The sequence below is a fragment of the Gymnoscopelus braueri genome, assembly GCF_963280865.1.
Source record: "Gymnoscopelus braueri genome assembly, chromosome: 22".
Classification (NCBI taxonomy): domain Eukaryota; kingdom Metazoa; phylum Chordata; class Actinopteri; order Myctophiformes; family Myctophidae; genus Gymnoscopelus; species Gymnoscopelus braueri.
The window spans coordinates 11,206,788-11,229,438 of NC_137624.1; the positions used below are offsets into that span (position 1 = coordinate 11,206,788).

Consider the following 22,651-nt stretch of genomic DNA (forward strand, 5'->3'; position numbering starts at 1 on the left):
AACGGACCCGCAAGGGTCCGTTTTGGTCCCTTTTGGACACTCTCCGAGTTTAAATGAATACTGAGCGGAGGTGTAAAATGACTGGAGAGATGTGTGGAAGGGTTAAGATGTTCTACTGGGTCCCCAGGGGGTAGATGAGAGCCGGTAGAATGCCTGTCATTCACTAGAGGGGGTATATTTATCCAGCCCATCGGGCCCCAAGCCCAACTGGTTTGGCCCACAGTGAAAGAGAGAGAGAAAAAAATAAAAAATAGGCGGCCAGACTGACATTCATTCTGTAACTGTTTATATCATTCCAATTCTGTTTACTCTCTTTCTCTCACTCTCTCTTTCACCTCTTCACCCCTTTCACTCCTCTTTTCCACTACGTTTTCTTTTTTATCCCTTCCTGTTGTATTCCTGCTTTGCTTTTTTACACCTCACCCACACAGACATTCACCTTCTGCCCTACTACACTACACTACAATGAATATGCTAGACTACTGTACTATACTTCACTATTACTATACTATATTTTACTACATACTCTCTTTCTCTTTCCCCCATATCCTCCCTTTCTCTATGCATTTCTCCTTTTCCCCCCAGTTTAACATCCCTCCCTCTCTCACTTAGTTTAGAGGCTGTGTGAACCAAGAGTTTTTTTTTTACCTAGCTGGTCTAGGAACAGACGGTGCAACTAGTCGTCACTTTCTCGTTACTTTTTGATCATTGTCCTTTAAGTCAATGGGGAGACTTTACCATACTCTGAAGGGCCGTGTTGCGTCATCACGTCCTCTCAGGCTATGGGCCTCCTACTAAAAGTGACTTGTCGCAACATTGCCTCGTAAAAAAAAACATAACATTTTAGATCCCTTTACAGAGTTTAAAACTATCAATACCAGAGGAGTTTGAGCACATAGCAGTGACATAAGGTACTGATCCGGGGCAAAAAAAATAAGCTTGCCCTAACCCTAACCCTAACCTTGTATGACTGTCTTTTTTTTCTTCCTGAGTGCAGCGTATGTTTTTAATTGTTTACAATGGGAGTGTGTATTTACACTATGCTGGAAGCACCAGTAGCGCGACAAGGCGCTGAGCGTCTATTCTGCGCTGCACGTTCACCTGTGCAGTTTTCATCTGCTGATAGTTTAAATATTTTCGACTCGGGCGTTAGGAAGTGCTTTTAGGTGAGCGAAGAAACGCTTTGGTGGACAGTGGACACACAGCTAGCCTAAACTCTGCTTCGTCCTGACCCTCTCTCTCTCTCTCTCTCTCTCTCCCCCCCCCCCCCCTCCCCCTCCCCTATACCTTTACCTACCAAAGAACATGTCGGTGCCACTGCATTGAGAGACAGACAGACGCTCTTGGCGCGCTGCAGTCTGAACAGCAGGGTAGCATTGCCACTCCAATAACAATTACATGAAGTGGTGTGTTAAATGAGGTGGCACCGCGGTTCAGTGGACGAGCCTAATCAGCGCAGTCTGCTCCGCTAAAACACTGATAATGACAGGCAGAGGCGGACTCACCTGCCAGCCAATAATGCCCGATTTATCACACACACACACACACACACACACACACACACACACACACACACACACACACACACACACACACACACACACACACACACACATATACATTACCGTGCACACATGCACAGCTGCACTGGCACGGACACAGACACAGTGGATGAAAAGCATTATGGAGCTATGCCCAAAGTCAATGAGGGCTCCTCTCTCTACCAGTGAAGCTTTCATTTAATGCTATGGCGCGCGCACGCACACACACACACACACACAAACTTGTTTGTAGCTTGTGATCGATCAGACCAGGGAAAAACTAAACAAACGCCGGAAAACAGGCCTGTACTGTAACTCCGGGAGTACACAAACGAAACCAAATGGACCCGTACGGGTCCATTTGGTTCCGTTTGTGTACTCTCGGAGTTTAGGTTAACACTGAGGACTTTTTTTCCTTCTCATCCCACCACTCCCCGACAGTGAAATTGTCAGAAGAAGAGATACAGATCTGTCTCATGTCTCTATCTGTTTGGCAGCGTCTCAAGACAAAGAGCTGTCTGCGTGGTTTTATTTTCAAATTTTTTTTCAGAGAGGGATGGAAACTGGCCTGCTGTGAGGCCATCTATCAACAGAGGCTCTGTCTCTTCCTTTATAGCCTACTCCATCATCACACAGACACAGTAAATCCTTCCACAAACGGACGTGCAGCCTGGGTGACATGTGGTTCCTATCTACGCTATTTCACATAACTGGCCCGGATTCAGTCGGGGCGAGGCTCTCGCAGCGAGCGAAAGGTGTAGGGCCCGGTGCGGGGACTTAGCTGACCTGGCATCGGTTGTGAAGGTTTTTTTTTGAGCGAGCGTAAGGCAAACCGTAGCAGCTGGATTAGTGTCAAGTACAAGCAAAGAGATTGTGTTTGTTTTGCAAGCGGGGTGGCCACTTTTGAGGTTGCTCAAGTATAGAGAGTATGGGGTTGAAAATCATTTGTACAATATTTAAAAACTCTAATTATAGTGATTGTCCGAAACTGTATATCGATCTGGCCAATATATCGGGAAGTATTTGCATTTTGTACCACATTATTTGCATTGGTGAAGTTTTAGTTTTTTGCACATTTTGGATAAAGATATTAATTAATTACATATATTTGTACTGCATAAAAAAATGAAATGTATAGCACTACTATAAATGATCCATAAGAGTGTGCAAAGTGTTTGAAATATAAAATAGTGTAAAAAGCCAGGGAACATGGCTCCCTAGTACTGGTATAGAGTTCACTTTAGTAATTATTTGATATTAGAATCTTTGAGAGATGGCGAGAAAAATCGGTTGATATCGGCCTAGCTGCTCACCAACACATCGAATCTGCATCTGCCTTAACCCATTAAGACCTGGAACGCATCTGTTTTCTCTTGGCTATTAAAAAATAGCAGATATACAAGCTCATAGCGCGGCACCGAGTGCCGCGCTATGAGCTTGTAGATCTGCTATTTTTGAAAATTCTTGAAAAAAAAATGTAAAGATTTTTTTCAAAAACTGTTAGGATTTAGAAAACATTTTTAAGAATTGCCTCAGGTCTTAATGGGTTTTTAAAAAAATCCATATTCATGTGTATTTGCACAAGTGACTGCGCTCAGCCACTTGACTTCATCTGGCTCTAATCAGCTGCTACATCACAATGTGAGCAGCTGGCAACTTGGCTAAAAAGGTCCATCCATGCTGTGTGTTTGGCTGCTTTGGTCTGGTAGGTCTTGGCACTTTATACTGGACCAGATTTGACTTTTCTGCTTCTCCGGTCTTTTGCGTGCGTGTGGGTGGGTGGGTGTGATTGTGTGTGTGTGTGTGTGTGGCGGTGGGTAGGTGGTTGAGTGAGTGGATGATTTTGTGTCTGTGGGAGATTTATTTAACCTCTATTTGTCATGCAAGGTTTGCCAAACCATAGTCATTATTTTTCTGCAAAACCCTGCTGCATACTGACCCTGCTAAAGACATTCACAGCTGAGAGAAGGCCAGACTTCTACCCTTGGTCCCTCTTCAGTAGTAGACTAGAAGCATTTAAGTGCCTTGCTCAAAAGCATTTCAGTGATGTGTTAATGGAAGGCACAAGGGAGTGTTTCTTTATTCTTGCACTCCGTTTCTAAACTCCTGCCGCACGTGTGTGTGTGTGTGTGTGTGCGCGCGTGTGTGTGTGTCATGAGTTGCAATTTTTGTGACTTTCGGCTTGACTTGGTGACTTTTAACTTGACTTTCACCTTGACATGCCCAATTTTGGCCGTGCCAGGCCGAAAGGCTTCTAAGCGACGTGTCAGCGGGACACGTTGTGAGCTGGTAGATCGGCAATTTTCAAAATAGCCCCGGTCAATTATGTATATAGAGTTTAAGTGGTTAAGTGACTTAAGTTGTTGATATAATTCATTGAAGTGTGCCCGTTCAAAGAGCACCTATTAGCTATACACACATTATGCACTTCTGACACTGAAGGTGTGAATGAGAAATGTGCCCGCCTTACTTACTTACTGTGAAAGTGTACTTGAAATGTCGCAGAAGGTGTGAATATGAAGTATTGCCTCTTACGGTGGAGTGCATGCATCTGAGCTCAGGACTGCTTAAGGCGGCATCTGAGACGCTCTTAAGGTGGTAACGCGTCGTGACCTCGTAGATCGGCTATTCTCAAAAGAGTAGTAAAGAAAATGTGAATACAGGACTTGAAACGGGAGTATTTCTACATTGAGGTATTGCTAATTATACTAATCCGAGTACCTCTTCCACCACTGGTATTTGCCGACCTGAGATGGTCGTCGGTGCACCGTGCAGAGCTGATGGAAAGGGCTTTGACAGACATTCCATGTTAAGGGGGGGGGGGGGGCTGGGGGGGGGGGATATAGGGGTGTCAGGGGCGAGGAGAGGGGGGCCCCCCCGACGGGGTGAGATTGAGTGGACCAGGTGGTTAGAGCTTGGCACTGGCATGCAGGGCACTCGGAGGGCACTCTATGTTTAGCACCTAACATGATGTTACATGTGCTGTTTGCTCTACTGCTGTTTGGGAAAGGGGGACAGAATTGTCTCTCTGCGCTCAGTGGCGCCCCCCCCCCCTCTTTTCCCCCCAAATCCCTCAGTCACAGCCGTTTGCAATCAGGAACAGACGCACGCGCGTACGCACGCACACACACACACACACACACACACACACACACACACACACACACACACACACACACACACACACACACACACACACACACACACACACACACACACACACACACACACACACTCAGATTCATACAGCCATGCAGACACATAGACACCAGTTCATCTACAGTACTTATGGGACATCTAAGCCATGGATGTTCTATCTTTTCCCCCTTTCATCTCTTACTTGCCCTCTTTTTTTTTTCACATCTGTTTTTTTTTTTTTTCAAAATGTCTTTCTCACTATTCCTCTTTTTCAATTCCCCTCTTTCTGTTCTCTCTCTCTCTCTCTCGCCCTCTCTCTCTCTCTTTCCCCCCAAAAACCTCGAACACAACAAATATCCCAAGCATGACTTACTAGAATTTTACCATCTCCCCACAGAGCGCCTATTAGTCAACCACGTCAATTCCAGCACACTTTGATGTGTGCGAGACCTCACTGGTGGAGAAGAGGTGGTCTGTGTGGCGTTTCGGGGGGAGGGTGTGGGTGGTATATATATATGCGAGTACACATGTTTAATGTTTGCATGTGCATAGTTGGTGTGTGTGTGCGTGTGCACTCATGTGTGTGTGTGTGTACAAGTGAGTGCCAAAGGTCCCCGCAAGTATAGAAGAATTAGAGAAATAGACATGGTGAGGACAATATTCCTGGTTCTCACAAGAAAAAATTGCTGTTTTATGGTTTAAAAAAATATTACGATAAGATTGCAATTGGGAAAAGATTCAGGTTGGGTTTAGGGTTAATACTAGACAGTTAGAGGTGAGGTGTAGGGGTTGTGGTTGGAGTTATGCCTTGGTTGTGCTTGGTTGTGCGAGAGTGTCACGCACCGGAAAATAGCCAATTTACAAACTCACGCAGATCTACTATTTTTTGTCTATTATTTTGCCTATTTTCAGTTGTCCTCAAAATTTAGATGTCCTCACAAGTATAGTAATGAAAGTGTGTGTGTGTGTGTGTGTGTGTGCGTGTGCGTGAGCTTGTGTATGTGCAGGGTGTTCAGCCTTGTCATATAGGCGAGTGATTGACTCCAGACTTTGCAGGCTCCTCACTCACCGCCCCCCCCCCCCCCCCCCCCCCCCCCCTCGGTATTGGGTTCAGAGTGTGTTGGGCCCAGGGCAGGCTGGGTTGCCAGGGTCCCCGGGGTGCAGTAAAGTGATAGGGCCAGCGCAGGGGGTTCAAGTCACCCCTGGGGAGGGAGGTTAGAGGTGAGAGTCTCAGTGCCCCTCCTTGCCCAAGAGGAGAAGCAGGGTCACGTTAGTCAAAACACACTACGGTTACTTTTTGGACCCTTTATCCCCCAGAACTCACGTCTCTACTTAGGATGCTGTGGTGACGTTGGGGTGTGGATGTGGGCGTGCATGAAGGCAGGGTTCCATTTGTAAAAGAAAACACTGGATGGCAAAATAGCCAATCTATAGTTACAGAGCTAGTTTTGAATTTTGATTATTATAATTTTTTCAGAAAAGGTTTGATGAAAAATTGTGTAAATTCTTTTCACAAATTGTGACAAAATAGGGACGCCAGGGTTAGCGTGGCCAGCATGATACATTTTTAATTATATTGTTTAATTGTGATATTATTAGCAAACAGAATTAGCAAACATATCAGACAAGTCTACATTTCCCAGAAGGAAATGCATGTATTTAATTCAGTCTGACCAAAAGCAGGCCTAAACCCCCCCCCCCCCTCCCCACTGGCCATAGAAATGCATGACCAGAGGGGGGGGGGGTATCAAAAGCAGAAGCAGGTGTGTCTAGGGTGAGTAGTGGGTAAAACAAGAACAAGCAAGGTGGTGGAGGATAGACAAAACAGACCATAGTATTCCACATTGACCGTCTTGTCTGAGCTTCTCTTCCCTCTCCCTCGGCAGCAACTGAAATGGAACGGACGACCCCGGGGTCACTCGTATCACCTGGCTCAGACACTGACCAAACACCGAGGCCCAGGCTGAATAATGGACTGTCACTAACCCCTGACCCCGGCGCACCGAGCCCAGGTCCTTAGGTGTCAATATCAGGCGGCCTTCAGAGTGGCCTGTCTCACGGTTGACAGCCGGGAGAATTCAATCACCATTGAGCCTCTTTGCATCGATTCGCCATTACAGAGTCCAGCGTCTGCATGTTTTTGGATGACCGACATATTGTCTTAAAAACAATTAACTCCTTGTTTTTTTGTTTTGAATTTCTGCCTGGTTCATTTAAATAGTATAGCATGGTATATACAGTAGTCCATTTCATGCAGGTGCAAACTCAGTGCGCTTCACATTAATATACAATAATAGCAAAATTCACCAAAGTAGCACAAATATACAGTGACCACCACCCTAACCTGCCACCCACGTACAGAAACCATAAATAAAAAACACTAATTCAAAACCACCATAAAAGAGCACCTGTCCGTAATTTACAACAGGACCTAGATAAATCTTGCAGCTTGCCACCAGAGAGTAAAGCTGTGTGTACTGTTTGCAAACTGTTAATACATTATTCAATCTATCAATCAAAACTCACCCACATTCACACGTTACAGCATTAATTGCATTAATATACCCATGAAATAATAGCATATCATCATATCATAGATGGACAGATTAATTTATATTTAATTATAGATCTAACTAAACTACCGAAGCTCCATAATGGCATATATGGTCATCACCTAGTCAGCATTACAGTATATAGATTGAACATATTAATTGATCAGTCTGTACAGGCGACTACAGGTGGATTTGGCAGTCTGTACACTTGCTACTGGGTAAGGTGCAGGTGTTGAGAGGGACATTTTTAGTGGGGTTATTTTGACGGCAACAAGTTGGGCCCCCCAGGAGTTTGTGTGTGTGTGTGTGTGTGTCGGTGTCTGTGTGTGTGAGCAGGTATGTACCCAGTAAAATCCTCAGTGTTAATTTAACTCTGAGAGTGTGCAAATGGACCCTCCATTTGTTTCCATTTGCACACTCTCAGAGTTGAGTATGCCCCCCCCCCCCTCCGAGGTATGAGGACCACCACGCACGAAAAGTGACAACCCTTCTGTCGCAACAATCCCAAGTGTTAACTCTGTATACGTGTAAAAATTGACTGTTTTAATAGGTCAGAGTTAATTTAACACCCAGTGTGTTTTTTCCCCTGTAGTTGCATTATCATAAGCTGCTGCCTTTAGTGATCTTTAGTGTTGGGGGGGGGGGGGGTTTATGGTCTGGCCTGTCAGCTACCCCGCGGTTTAACGCCCGCCGAATGAGGATACCCTGCTGTCTGTGTGTGTCTGAGCTGACCCAGTATGTCAAGACCAGACATGCTCTCTCCTTTCAAACGCGTCCCAACAGTCTGCACTGATCCATTTTAAAACAATAAAAATTTTAAGTATATATCAATGAATAATAAAGTATAATAATGACACAATAAATAAAGGGGTTCATAATAATTGACCACTTCTTCCGCTCAACAGTGTCGCGCCAAAGACAGTTGGAAATGGCAGATCTCCATGCTCGCATCGTGGCTTGTCTCTGTTTTTTTTCAGCGGGGCAGTGGTGGCTGCATCCAGCTCCATAGTAGCATACCGTTAACGGAAAACCTCATATGTCCAAACTGTTACTCTTTCAGGATTCAAATATAAAAAATGGCATATCTACAAGCTCAAAACGCGCCGCGGTTGAGCTTGTAGATCCTCTTATTTTTGACGAAGTAAGGCATTCATTTAACCCATTTTGGGGCGGGAACCCCTATTTGTAACTATATACCTTTCAGGACGGGAACCCCTTTTGGGGTTCTTGTTGCTGTGTACATTATATAGCAACATGCATTTGTTGTAATTTTTGAATAAATATATATTTTTTTAAAGTTTTTCAGAAAACGTAGGCGTTTTTAGAATTGGCCTCAGGTCTAAATGGGTTAAGTTCAAATACGGAGATACAAGGTTTCTGCATTGACCGCAACGATACACACGAACGAATGAATGAACGAAACGGTTTATTTGTCTGAAGGGTCTTATTTGTCTATCTGTCTATCCGTCCGTCTTATAGTCTCTCGCCCACTCTCTTCCCTCTCTCTGTTGGCAGTGTTTGAGGTTTCTTCCAACAAACAGCAGTGTGCTTTCAATCTGAAGCCCATTACTCACCTCCCCCTCTTTGTTCCCCCGAAACAGAGAGAGAGAAAGAGAAGAAAAGAACACAGAGAATTGTCTATATTTTACAGCCCTTCTTTTTCCCATCTCCTCCTGCTGTCGACGCCCAGTCTGTCTGAACACTTGGCAGATACATTATGTGTTTAACCCGTTAAGGCCCGGAACGCATCCGCGACGTATTTTAGATTTCTTTGGGCTATTCAAAAATAGCAGATCTACAAGCCACGAGCTTGTAGATCTTCTATTTTTTGAAAAATCGTGACGATTTGTGCAAATATATTAATTTTTCAAGCGAACATTTGTCTCTTTACTTCTGGGGTGGTCCCTGGAACGAAATATTTTTGAGATGGGGGGGGTCCACGGCAAAATACACATGATTTTGGGTGGTCCTTGACATTAAAAGGTTTGAGAACCACTGATATTATGGCAATATTGTTAGGATTTAGAAGACATTTTGTAGAATCGGCCTCAGGTCTTAATGGGTTAACTGGCGCGTATGTTGTGCGCGTGCGTGCGTGTGTATCTGTGCGTGCTTGTATCTGTGCGAGTGCTTGTGTGTACATCAGTGTGTGTGTACATGTGTGTGTGTGTGTGTGTATATGAACAGATGAGCAGATGTGTGTATATAATTAGCCAACAAGGTAATGATGGCTTTAGCGTGGCTGGATGTGGGACAGCTTCCCAGAGGCAGAGCAGTGAGTGATGGGACAGGTGGAGGGGGACAGAGTCCTCCCATCCCCGCAGGCAGCCACACAGATACACCCCGTCTGCTATAACATCACTGCCCCTGGACAGAATGACCACTGCCAAATTACCCTTTGCCCCCGCAAAGAACCCCCCCCCCCCAGATCAGGGGCTTCACAAATGTCTCCATGCCACCACGAACCCCCAAACAGCTATAGCCTCTGGCTGCGGCCCCCCGAACAAAAACACGAAAATGGAGAAAACAGCCGTTCTAGACTAGGTTTGTGACGCGTTCGTGAGCTTGTAGATCTTCTATTTTTTGCCTCTTTTTTTTTTGCTACTTTTGAATTATTATATATTTTTTACAATAATGACATGTTTAAATTTTGAATTGAAACTGACTATTTTAGATATATATTTTATATACATATATTTTATGATTATATGTTTTTATTTCCAATTTGCCTCCCTCGCGCCCCCTGGTGGCCCCCCTGCGTGCCACAGCCTCCACTTTGAACACCACTGCCCCTATTGCAGTGGTTCTCTAACCTTTTCATGTCAAGGACCCCCAAATTGATATGCATTTGGCCACATTTCCCCATAGGAGAACATTTGTGTTAAAACTGAATCTAAATTATTCAAATTTCCAAAACGACTCACGTAGTGGTGACATAACCACGATTATAAAACGACCTCAAGTGTATTATTGCTTAGGAAATATGTTAAGCGGAATAAAACACTCCATAAAATGGAACAGCGAACGGTAAATGGCTGAATTGTATACAGTGGCTACACAGTAATGGCCATTGAAAATAAAATAAAAGAAGCATGGAGGAGTACACAGTAAAACGTGTTAATTTTTCCATTTGTATCTCAGAGAGAGTACAAAATGTGTATGAGAGAAGAGGTGGGAAAAAAAACATACTGTCCCTGCTTAAACCACTACTTTTTTTTGTTTAAGAGGACAGTCTTCTTTGCTCTTGTTCCCCTGTAGTTGTGGAAGATGGTGGGATGCTTCATGTGGTTTGTCTGCAGTGAAAGTGTCTTCTCTGTTCTCCCTTTTGTTGTGCAACCCTGGGAAGCTGCCCCGGGTTTGACCTAACTGTAATCATGAGTTTGAGAAAACAACAGTGAGGACAGCTCTCTCTCTCTCTCTCTCTCTCTCTCTCTCTCTCTCTCTCTCTCGCTCTCTCTCTCCCCCTCTCTCTCTTTCTCGCTTTCTCTCTCTCTCTCGCTCTCTCTCTCTCTCTCACTCTAACCCTATGGCTCTCCTTTCTTTCCTTCTTAACTCCCACAGTACCTGTAGGCGAGAGAGAGAAACGGAACAGATGGGGGTTTCGGGTTAAGGAAGGGAAACAACAAGAGGAGAGAGAGAGGGAATTGAAAGGGGGGGATTATAAAAAAAAAAGGAGTGTACTTTTGTTTCCGAGTCCCAGTCCCTGAATTCATTGATAAGCCCCCTCTTAACTGTCTGTGAGTAATTTAGCCAATCAGGCATCATTAATCCCCACAGACAAATAGAATTAGGATTTGATGGTTGTCGTTTCCAATGTGTAGCCGTTACTCGCTCATTACGGCACGAATTCAAGTGACAGATTGACCTCCTTAACAGTGGTGGAAAGAAAGTAACTAAGTACATGTACTCAAGTACACTATTTTTTTTTTTTTTTCTTTTTTTACTTTACTGGAGTGTTTACAATTTACAACTCCACTACATCTCGGGGGCAAATATTGTACTTTTACTCCACTATAGTCATTGGAAAACTTTAGGGTTTTACTTTGAAGTTTTTGATTATTACAAAACATACATTAACCACTTCCCTATATATATACTTTGGCTATTTGAAAATAGCTGCTCTACAAGCTCACAATGCGTCGCATCTTGTGAGCTTGTAGATCGGCTATTTTCCAAATATTTTATCGATTTTTAAAATGGGACATTGTGCATAATAAGTACTTTTACTTTTGGCACTTAAAATACATTTTCATGCCAATACCTTTGTACTTTTACTCAAGTCAATTTTGAATGCCAAACTTGTACTTGTAACGGAGTATTTATACATTGTGGTATTGATACTTTTACTTCAGTAAAAGTTTTTAGTACTTCTCCCATCACTGGCTATTAAGAGTTAGAGCAACACCGTCTCATGATAAAGTTAAGCCAGAGTCTTTTTTTTTTTGCCTCCCACTGTTGAATAATTGCACCTTCAACGAGATTCAATGCCACGACATTGTGCTGCACTCTGATTAAATGAAACACAACTGTTTCGTGGCCTTGATGAGCGTGCTGAAAGCTTAATGACTCTCTGAATAGCTTTAAAAGTACAAAGCCACTTCGGGGAAATGATTGAAAGATCGTATCTGCAGCGAAATGGAGAAATCTCAACACCAAAAGATTTATTCTGGTATTTGAAAATCCTTTTTGTGTGTGTGTGTGTGTGTGTAGCCCCCAGTCTACCTGTATGTTAGATCTCCCAAGAACTTAAAACAAAACAGTGTGTCACGATCCTCTAGTCCCATTTCACACCTCCCAGTATGTATTTCATCATCTCCATCGCCCAGCCAGAACCCTTAGATCCTCTTGACACTAGTATTCTCTTAGCTGCTCAAAAAAAAGAGCCATGGATGGAGAAGCAGCTTTTAACAATTTTTGGTCCTATAACTCCTAACCTTTTGGAACAGCTACTTGCTTTATGAAATGTTGCAATGTATAAACAAAAGTTTGATTTGATTTCTGTTTTGTATCGAGCGCTTGCCTGGCCAGGATTTATGTGTACACCCCCCCCCACACACACACACTACCTGTTTACTGCATTTCACCAACATCTGGCAGTAATTCACGCCATCATCACTTTTACAACCCCCCCTGCACCCCCCCCCCCCAGTCCATAACTCCCATCAGAGCAGCGTTCATTACAAACTCCTCCTCCATTTAATCCTTGCTAATCTTGAGGGTTAGTCCCGGGGCAGGGCTCGATTTGCTGGGGTGGAGGTGGGGATGGGGGGTGAAATCCATGCCTCTGCTTTAGATATCCCCCCTCTGGTCATTTAATTTTTCTTCTGGTCAGACTGGATTAATACATACATTAATTTCCTTGTGGAAAACGTAGGCGGATATGTTTGAAATGTACGTTTTTTTCTTACTATTTAATTCAAGCACGTTGAGCTGGAAGATCGGCTATTTTCGCTACTTGTGCGACAAAGTATGTAAGATTTACATGTAAGTGGTTAACCTGGGAAACATTCACGGACAATCTTGATAGTTGCGAACACGTTCGCAAGCTTGTAGATCAGATATAAAGTTTAATGTCGAGCTGAAAACGGAAAACAGCACTAGCATAGAGCCCTGAGGGACGCGTAAAGTGGTTAAGAAAATGACCCCCCCCCCCTCATTTCCCCCCCCCCCCCGTACAAATGGAACCGCTGATTGACAGCCGAAGGCTGACATGCAGATAGGCGCACAAGTTTAAACATGGTGTTAAAGGCTTAGTGGAGAAAATGCCAGAGAGCCGGACACAAAGCAAAGAGGCTACTACTAGCCCCACAGCTCTGACTGCTGCCGGCGGAGGAAATGATATTGTGAAGCTGCCCCCCCCTGTCACTTATGGTATCTGTTGATTGGCTCAGGAAAAAACGGAGGCTATAGTACTGACGGAGGCCATGCTGGGTTCCTCCTCCGCCCCGGAGGCTAAAAAGCTGCTCCGCCGCCGGAGAGAGAGAGCCTGAGAAAAGAGGAAGAAGGGAAAACAAGGCCTTGGGTTTCATGTTTGACCACCACGCTATAATTAGAGAGAGAGAGAGGGAGCTGGGGGGGGGGGAAAAGATGAGAATTTTGGCTGACGACTACGCAGGACACCCACACACACACACTTTTGAACACATGCACGTTGTAATATCCACTCTGAGAGCGTACACACATTTTAAACACACACACTGTAATATCCACTCGGAGAGCATATTTCGGGTTCATTGGGTTCCATTTGTACGCTGTCAGAGTTAAATTAACACTGAGGTTTTCAATGCGCCCCCCCCCTCCCACCCACTAACACACACACACACACACACACACACACACACACACACACACACACACACACACACACACACACACACACACACACTACACACAACCACACACACACTTCTCACTCCTCCGTGGCCCCAGCACACCCAGTAGGACCACCACTAATCCTGCAGCACATTTGCAATCCGTATAACGACAACCTGATACCCCCAGCAGGCCACAAAGCAAGCACGCACAAACACACACACACACACACACTAACGCCCGCGCACGCACGCACGCACATGGGCCGTTATGCTGCTCACGCCTCCCCCAAAGCCTTTGACTTGTACGTGTCAGCGACAACAGCTGTGCCACACTGCCGCTGTTCCCTCTCTCTGCCTGGCCTGGGATCAGCTCCGTTATACCATAACCCAGCCTCCGGGCTATAGGCATAACGCAACGCACTGATCCAGGGCCAGTGGGGTCCCAGATCGTCTGGGAAGAGCGAGTCCTCCCAACACGTTCGTTCGCACATACACACAAGCGCACACCTTTTGTATTGCTATACTCGCGAGGACGTCAGCATTTTAATAACCGGACTTTTACTGTACGAATGACATATTTACCCCTTAAACCCATTTTTTTTTTTTAACCCTAATCCTAAAGCTGAAAATAGCAGATCTACCCCATTGTGAGCTTGTAGATCTGCCATTTTCGGCGCATGTTACTGGCGCGCGGCTAATAATAAATCAACCATAACTCCGACCTCCTAAACCTAACCTCTAAAAATGCCAAATCCCAACCCAATCTTTTCCGAATCGTAAACCTAACCTCTTAAAAATCCAATTTTAACTATAAAACGTCCGTGTCACTAGTGAGGACCGGGAAAATTGGCCCTCGCAGTGTCTTATTTCTCAAATTCTACTATACTTGAGGAGACTTTTGGCACTTAAAAGTATAGTAATACAAGTACACCCACACACACACACACACACACACACAGACACGGCGCTCCAGTGAGGTCACCCGTATGGGATCATCGGAGCTCTGCATGCTCAGACACGGTCCAGCAGCATGTCTCCCCCCGGCGACCCTCTCGCTGTGTCAATGAACAAGAGGTGGGGTATTGAAGATATCCGCAGCATGTCAGTGATACCGAAGCCGCCGCGGGGCCATTAGAGGCTGCAGGGGAACGGCGTATATATACCGCACACCGTCCCGTACCCAGCCCCAATCTGTCTCCGCTAAAAGCTTCACGAATGCAACCTTATATCGCTTCGCTTGTTGGGGGCAGAAACCTTGTATCTCCGTACGTCCAACTTTTAATGTTTTTTGTTTGTTTTTACAATTAATGCCCTACTTCCTTGTGGCAGGAGTGGCGGGGCTAAAGTAGCCGAAATAGCCGACTCACAAGCGCTATTTCCGCTACTTTTGAAAGTGGTTAAGTGTGTCTGTGGATTTTTATGACTATTGAACCCATGAAAAGTGTTAACAAGAGCATGTGACTAAATAATAACCACACTGGACCTATTGGAACACGGGTTCTTTTTTGTTTTTATTTTACATTTCCTAATGGTAATGGTTTTGTACTTACAAGGTTTTCACACAAAGCGACTAAAATGCAACCTTATATGGTGCCTATGGGATTATGTGTTTCCAATCACTCTCCCCAGGAATGAATACCTGGCATATCTTCGCCTGTGTCTTTTCGCCTCCCATCATCCCCTGACCACTCAGTTTACAGTAAACACCAGGCACGGGGGGAAAAAAAAACCCAAAACACAGAGAGAGGCCTGAGAACGAGCCTTATTTTCCCAGACCTTTAAAAGAGATTCCACAAGGGGCTCCTACATCAGCTTGTCATATTGGACTAATGAAAATCTCATTCTTTGGAGGGATCCTCTCGAAAAGCTGCTAACGGCACATGCTAACCAGGGGATTAGCCCTGTAGCGCTTGGGGACTTTAATTTCAGCACCAGCATAAGTCACTGCCGCCCAGCGCGAACATTGATATATGGCTTAGTCCTGTGACTGGTGGTGGTGTGGCGTAAGAGATTTCGCGAGGGTGGGATCGGGTTGGGGGGGGGGGGGTCTCACGAGAGTGAGCGAGATGATTGAGAGTGACATGATGAGACCCTGTAAGCAAAACCAGAGGAGCGGTACTACCCGGGATGTATCTTTTCATTGATTTGTGGCGGTATCTGTCTTCAATGTGTCCTGTCAGTCAAAGCACATCTGTTAACTTTTCGTGTAGCCTGAAGACAACGGGGGCCCTGGTGCAACACCTTAAAGAATGATCCTTTTGTCAGCGGGTCTGGAATGAACGTGGACTTATGAGAGCCGTATAACGTATAGTTTTTAGAGAAGCGGGTCGGTGTCGGTGTCTGTCTACGGTTTGCATCACCGGATGGGTCACCCCGCTGTCATCAACGAGGGGGGCCCTTGAGCGACCCTTTGCTGCTCGGTGTACAACAGCCGGCGACTGATCGTGTTCAAGCGTCTCACAATTGTGAATATTGTCGCTGTCTGGCGACAATAATTCATAGCAAAAATATCTGATGACCAAATTAGAGATGCCTGGTTGAAAACTGCCAGGCCCCCCTGTCAGGTGATAAGAAGCGGCTTGCTAGCTCCTCATGCATTGAAGGAGGCAAGAGCCCAGTTCTAGGCTCTCCCTAGGTTGGCAGAGGGAGAGTAGTGCCCAGGATTACATAGGCAGTTGGCACTGGGTGAAAAAATGGGTTACGAAATCGTGGGATGAAAAATGTTGTAAAAAAAAAAAAGAAACTGCCAGGCCTTTCCCCCGTTTGGTGAAAAGTAACGTTTTAGACGTTCATGATTTCCGCCCGACAGCGACGATATGTTTGACTGAATGAATGTGAGGCGGACAACTATTAGAGGGTAAAACATGTTAAAAAGAGATGTCCCTGTATTAACTGTAGTATAATTCCAATTAAATGAAAGAAGATAACGTTCTGAAAATCGTTCCGCCATCAAACGTGTCACATTGATATTGATCCGCCGCCCTATATTAGATTAACCGGCGGCGTTTTGCTGACGCCACACGAAACCAATTCATCCATTGACTTGTTCATTGCAAATGGGAGCCATGGGTCACTTTGCCAGCTGCGCCGGTGTCCTTCGTATCAAAGTCGATTTTATCTGACTTATTATATTGCACGATTATACAGATTATCCCTTTAAGACCTGGAACGCGTCTGTGTCGTTTTCAGACTTGAGCTAAAAAAGCATTATTTTACACTTTGGCTATTCAAAAATAGCAGATCTACAAGCTCATAGCGTGGCACTCGGTGCCGCGCTATGAGCTTGTAGATCTGCTATTTTTGAAAAATCTTGAAGATTTGTGCAAATCTTTGAATAAATGTTTTAAAGCGAACATTTGTAACTCAAATCTTTGCTTCTGGGGGTCCCTGGAACATCATACTTTGAGATGGGGGTCGGCAGCCAAATGCATATCATTTTGGGGGTCCTTGATATGAAAAAGTTTGAGAACCACTGATAGGTTTTTCAGAAAACTGTTAGGATTTAGAAGACATTGGTAAGAATCGGCCTCAGGTCTTAATGGGTTAAGCGCACGCAAGTCCAAATATGCTTTGACACCGTTCCTCAACGAGCACGCCTCTCTGTTTTTTCTCCTTGATACAGATTTTACCGGGGCGACTACCACATCGACGTGTGCATAAACGACTACTTGGACGTCTACTGTCCGCATTACCTGGACCCGGTGCCGGACGAGCGGGCCGAGCGCTACGTCCTCTACATGGTGAACTACGACGGCTACAGCTCCTGCGACCACACGGCCAAGGGCTTCAAGCGCTGGGAGTGCAACAGGCCCCTCTCGCCCAACGGGCCGCTCAAGTTCTCCGAGAAGTTCCAGCTCTTCACCCCGTTCTCCTTGGGCTTCGAGTTCCGCCCCGGCAGAGAGTACTACTACATATGTGAGTAATATGCAGTGGTGTGAAGTAACTAAAGTACATTTACTCAAGTGCTGTACTTAAGTACAATTTTGAGGGACTTTTAATTTGCTGGAGCATTTTCAAATTTTCGGTACTTTTACTTCTACTCCACTACATCTCCGAGGCAAATATTGTACTTTTACTCCACTACAATTATTTGAAAACTTTAGTTACTAGTAGTTACTTTGCCGATATAAATGATTAAGTAATAAAACATACTTTAACCACTTAAGCCCTGTTTTATACCTAGGCTATCTACAAGCTCACACCGCGTCGCATCGTGACGCGTTGTGAGCTTGTAGATCTGCTATTTTCAAACATGTTAGTACTTTTACTTTTGGTACTAAGTACATTTTGATACCAATACTTTTGCACTTTTACTCGAGTAAATTTTGAATTTCGGACTTTTACGTAACAGAGTACTTTGACATTGCAGTATTGATACTTTTACTTAAGTAAAACATGTGAGTACTTTTTCCACCACTGCTAACAGTACAGTACAGCTGTGCTGTATTCGTGGGCGAAAAGAGGAAAAACATTCAATTCCCTCTAGGGTGTTCAAAGTTTATACAGTTGTACATAGTTACACGGTGGTTGCTAAGGCATCTATGCTGTCAGAAAAGCTTTATTTTCAAAGCACATGCAGTATATATAAAATAAAATAATAAAACGGAAGACGGCAAGACATTTAACTTATATATATATATATGGCTATGCATTTATAAAAAAAAGCGAACGGAGAAGCCCATTCCATTCCTGGTCAAAAACGGCTAGCTTTGTGGAAATTAGAACCAGAGTTTTGAGCTAATCCTTCGACAGATCAAAATCTGCTTTTGTCGAAACTAACCCACCGTATATAGATCAAGAACGCCGCACATGCTGCATGTATTCGCCGGTTGAATAACACCATTGTGAGAGGCCTGCGTAATGCGGATTTAAAGAGCATGTTTTGAATATGGGACCGCGCATAACGTGTCAGCATAAAAAATGGCCGACATCAGTGTTTTGCGCCCTCACATACATCACACCACACTTTGAAGATTTGAACCTATGATTTGGGCACCAACTTCTGGTGCCAAAGCATTCAACCATGCGGGAAAAAACAACAGCAATGTAATGACTGATTTACAGTGGTGTAAAGTAACTAAGTACATTTTACTCAAGTACTGTTCTTAAGTACAATGTTGAGGTACTTTTGCTTTACTGGAGTATTTCCAATTGTCTATACTTTTACTTCTACTCCACTACATCTCAGAGGCAAATGTTGCTCCTTTACTCCACTATAATTGTTTGAAAACTTATGTTACTAGTTACTTTGCAGATATAAATTATTACATTATAAAACATACATTAACCACTTTAGCCCTATTTTATACATAGGCTATTTGAAAATAGCCGATCTACAAGCTCACAACGCGTCGCTATGCGACGCGTTGTGAGCTTGTAGATCTGCTATTTTCAAACGTTTTAATACTTTTACTTTTGTCTCTTTAAGTACATTTTGATACCAATACTTTTTTACATTCACTCAAGTCAGTTTTGAATTCCGGACTTTTACTTGTAACAGTATTTCTACATTGCAGTGTTGATACTTTTACTTAAGTGAAACATCACAGTACTTTTTCCACCGAAAATAGCTGATCTACAAGCTCACAACGACGTTTGTTGTGAGACCCGTCGCGAGCTTGTAGATCAGCTATTTTGGTCGCGCGACACCGACACGCAACCAGAGCACAAATCACCCTCGAGGACTTTTGTTTTTGCAAGTCTCTGCAATGAGGGCTGACACCAGCCGGAGGGGAAAAAGGCATCACTACCGTTGAGGTCTTTTCGCATTCTGGTGAGAGTGTTTTGTTGCCGAGTGTGGCTGGGCTGGGCTTTTTCTCCTGCTCGTGAGAAGCATCTGGTAAACAAGCCTCTGGGAAGCCATGTTTTTTTTTTTTACAACCGAAGCCGCTCTGCCTGGAGGGGACGAGGCTAAAGAACACACAGCACCAGCGCCACGCTCCATGCCACATTTAGCTGATTAATTTCTGTTCCACGGTGACCTAAATGAGACCAACTGACAGATATACTGTAAGCTGAAATACCTAGTAGGATTGTCCACATTTAACCCATGAAGACCGGGAACGCATCCGTGTCATTTTAAGATTTCTTTGGCTGTTCAAAAATAGCAGATCTACAAGCTCATAGCGCGGCACCGAGTGCCGTGCTATGAGCTTGTAGATCTGCTATTTTTGAAAAATCGTGAACAAATATATATATATATATATATTTTTAAACTGTTTGGATTTAGAAAACATTTTTTGAATCGGCCTCAGGTCTTAATGGGTTAAAAGAAAAATGGACAATCTACAAGCTCACAACACGTCGCAGAGTGACGCTTTGTGACCTTGTAGATTGGCTTGTATTTTCACAATGTATTTTTTATATATTTCTTTAAGTATAAAATAGGGCCAGATGATATCTAGTCTCATATCACCATATTGATATAATATCAATATATTGCCCAGCCCTAAAACCTACTTCCCCAACATTAAAGGGAAACTGCAATCTAAAATCCTGAGTACTACTAGTTTTTTGGCTAACACCAAAAAAGCGTTGTTGAAAAAGTTAAAAGCTCTATTCGTAATCATCGCTATAGACCGCTTGTTCAACCACAGGGGTCTCTGCGTCTCTCCAGCACTTCAAAAGAACCGAAAATAAAGTTTTCAGGTGGTTTGCCAATTTCATCCAATCAGGAGAGAGTACCCATTTATCAGCTTCAATTTTAGATCGTTCCAGTTTCAATTGCTGATTTCTTTGTGCCATCACTTCCAATTGCGCTTGTTTCTCCTGTATCCGGTATGTGTCGTCTGTCTCGATTGGATAAAATTGTTATCTCAACCTATAAATGCGCTTTCTGTTTACTTAAGAGCTGGAGAAACAGGGAGACCCCTGTTACTGAAGAAAACAGACACTCTAGTCTGTAGCAACGATCGCTATCAGAATATATAGCCATTCAACAGGAAAATATCACTTACTGCACCTTTAACTTGGAAAGTGTAACCTTACTACCTTATTAAGTCATGACTTGGCTATAATGTGTGTGTGAGCACGGAACAAAAATGCCGTAGTTCCTCGACCATAGATATAACAGATATGATCCAGTGTGGGAGAGAGAAGTGCTAGATTGGGAAACACGAGTCGAGGGAAAATCTAGAAACTTTCCCCGCTGCATTCCGTCTTAAGCCTAATTAATACTCGCACGGCCGGTGTTGCATGGCATGCCCGTAAATAACCGATCTACAAGCTCACGGCGCGTCACGTTCGTGACGCGCTGTGAGCTTGTAGATCTGCTATTTACTGAGCACGACTGACACCGGCACGCAAGCATAAATCAGGCTTTTACAGAGCGTGTAGAGCCTCGCACGCCTCAAACCCGCACCATGTGATTCGGAATAAACGGTCTGACGAATTGGCGGCCCTCAAAGACGCGACGCTTTGGTTGGCCGATCTGACCGGGATCTGAGGATATTTCTTTTTCCACTGAATTAGGTGAAACGGTGCAGGGCTTTGGCATCTGTGAGCTGGTTAATTGACTTAAACCCCGGGTTAACTGACAGGCGCTCCGCTTAATGTGAAATTGAGTCGAGATGATGTTCGCGGAGGCCTTTGATGATAGATGGTCATGTATGTAGTTAATGTACAGTGTAGAGCATCCAGAGAGAGAGAGAGGGAGAGAGGGAGGTAGAGATGTGTGCAGACAGTCCATATGGCCTGGAGCCATTTTCTGTCAGTGACTCAAATTTGTGAGTCATCTGTCAGATCTTTGTTCAACCAAATACCCTGGGTCTGTCTTTCTTTCTTTCTTTCTTTTTCCTTCCTTTTTCTCAGGAACACAGAGTCAGACCCTACAGTATGAAATAACAAACAGCTCGTATAAAAAAAACCAGAGCACTAGGTGTAGAAACGAGACACTCCACACACCACCAGCATCTTCTGAACTTTCGCCCTGGCGTGTTTTTCTGAAAGATCGCATAACTCCAGCATGGGGGGGGGGGGGGGGGGGGGGGCGGCTGTTGCGGGGGACGCTCTTACTTGGAAGTGAAAATTTGACATCATCGTTTTGTGTGTTAAGTAAGGTTTCCGCGAACCCTTGACTGCTTGGGGAGTTTTGGGGAAAATAGATTTGACATATTTATGCTATCATATATTTATCATTGTGTTTTATACACGGGGAATTACGCAGTCAAATCCTCAGTGTCAGTTGAGGTATTTATAACTCAGAGAGAGAACGACCGAGTTAAATTCACTTTACTGTGCCGTGAAAATAAAGTACCTCATTCCTGACATGAACACAGAATTTACATATTTTTTTTCCCCCACCAAGATGACAGTAAAAATATGTTGATCCGAACAAGCTGGTTTGCGTTACAGTAAACCGGCGCGCTCTCTCTCTCTCTCCGGCGTTATCGGCAGGCAGCATCGGGAGTTTGCGGTGTCCGTGTCATATTGCATGTTTGCCATGTGTCTGACACAACAAAAGAGGAACACAGTGGGTTGATAGTTAATACCAGTGTTGTACATGCAAAGCGGGGTTGGGGGGCATAGTGTGAACTGACAATGACATAAACGATGTCCGCTTGTCTCACCCAACGAACACAGACACTCCTTTGTCCCCCCCCCTCTGCGCTGATAGTCATATTCCCCTCGGGCGGGCGGGGGGGGAGGGGTTGAAGTCAAATGGATGACACCTGTGGTTGGCTGACAGGCTCGGCGTTTTTTTTACAGGAAGCGTCCCATCGTGTGTGCTGGTTGGTTCTCAATGTCGGGTTCTGGGGCCACTACAGGGTCCAAACGGTCCCTTTTTTTACAGGTCCGTACCAACGAGAGTCTATCAGAGTTAAATGAACACTGAGGATTGAACAGTGTAGACTGGGTTACCGCCGGTGTAGTTTAGTTAAGTTCCTCAACCTTTTTAATTTCAAGGACCCACTAGTTGAAATATGCATTAGGCTTAAAGACCCTGGACTACACTGTAAAAACCCTCAGTGTTACTTTAAAAGTGTACAAAGTGTACAAATGGAACCAAGTTGACCCTTAAGGGCCATTTACCTTGAGCACTATAACTATGACTGTATTGTTCACCATTGTATTTTTCTTATAGTTGGCGTGGACTCTGCCATCCACT

At 44.3% G+C, this 22,651-nt stretch overlaps 1 protein-coding gene across 2 annotated transcripts in view; it reads left to right on the forward strand.

The window, feature by feature from the left end:
* LOC308078156 (ephrin-A5b-like) overlaps positions 1-22,651 on the forward strand; it is a 103,271-nt gene that overhangs the window by 71,042 nt on the left and 9,578 nt on the right. For both annotated transcript variants that reach the window (XM_080419274.1, XM_080419275.1), the window contains exon 2: positions 17,168-17,460. In XM_080419274.1, the coding sequence (XP_080275400.1) occupies positions 17,168-17,460 (293 nt within the window). The remainder of the gene's footprint in view (positions 1-17,167; positions 17,461-22,651) is intronic.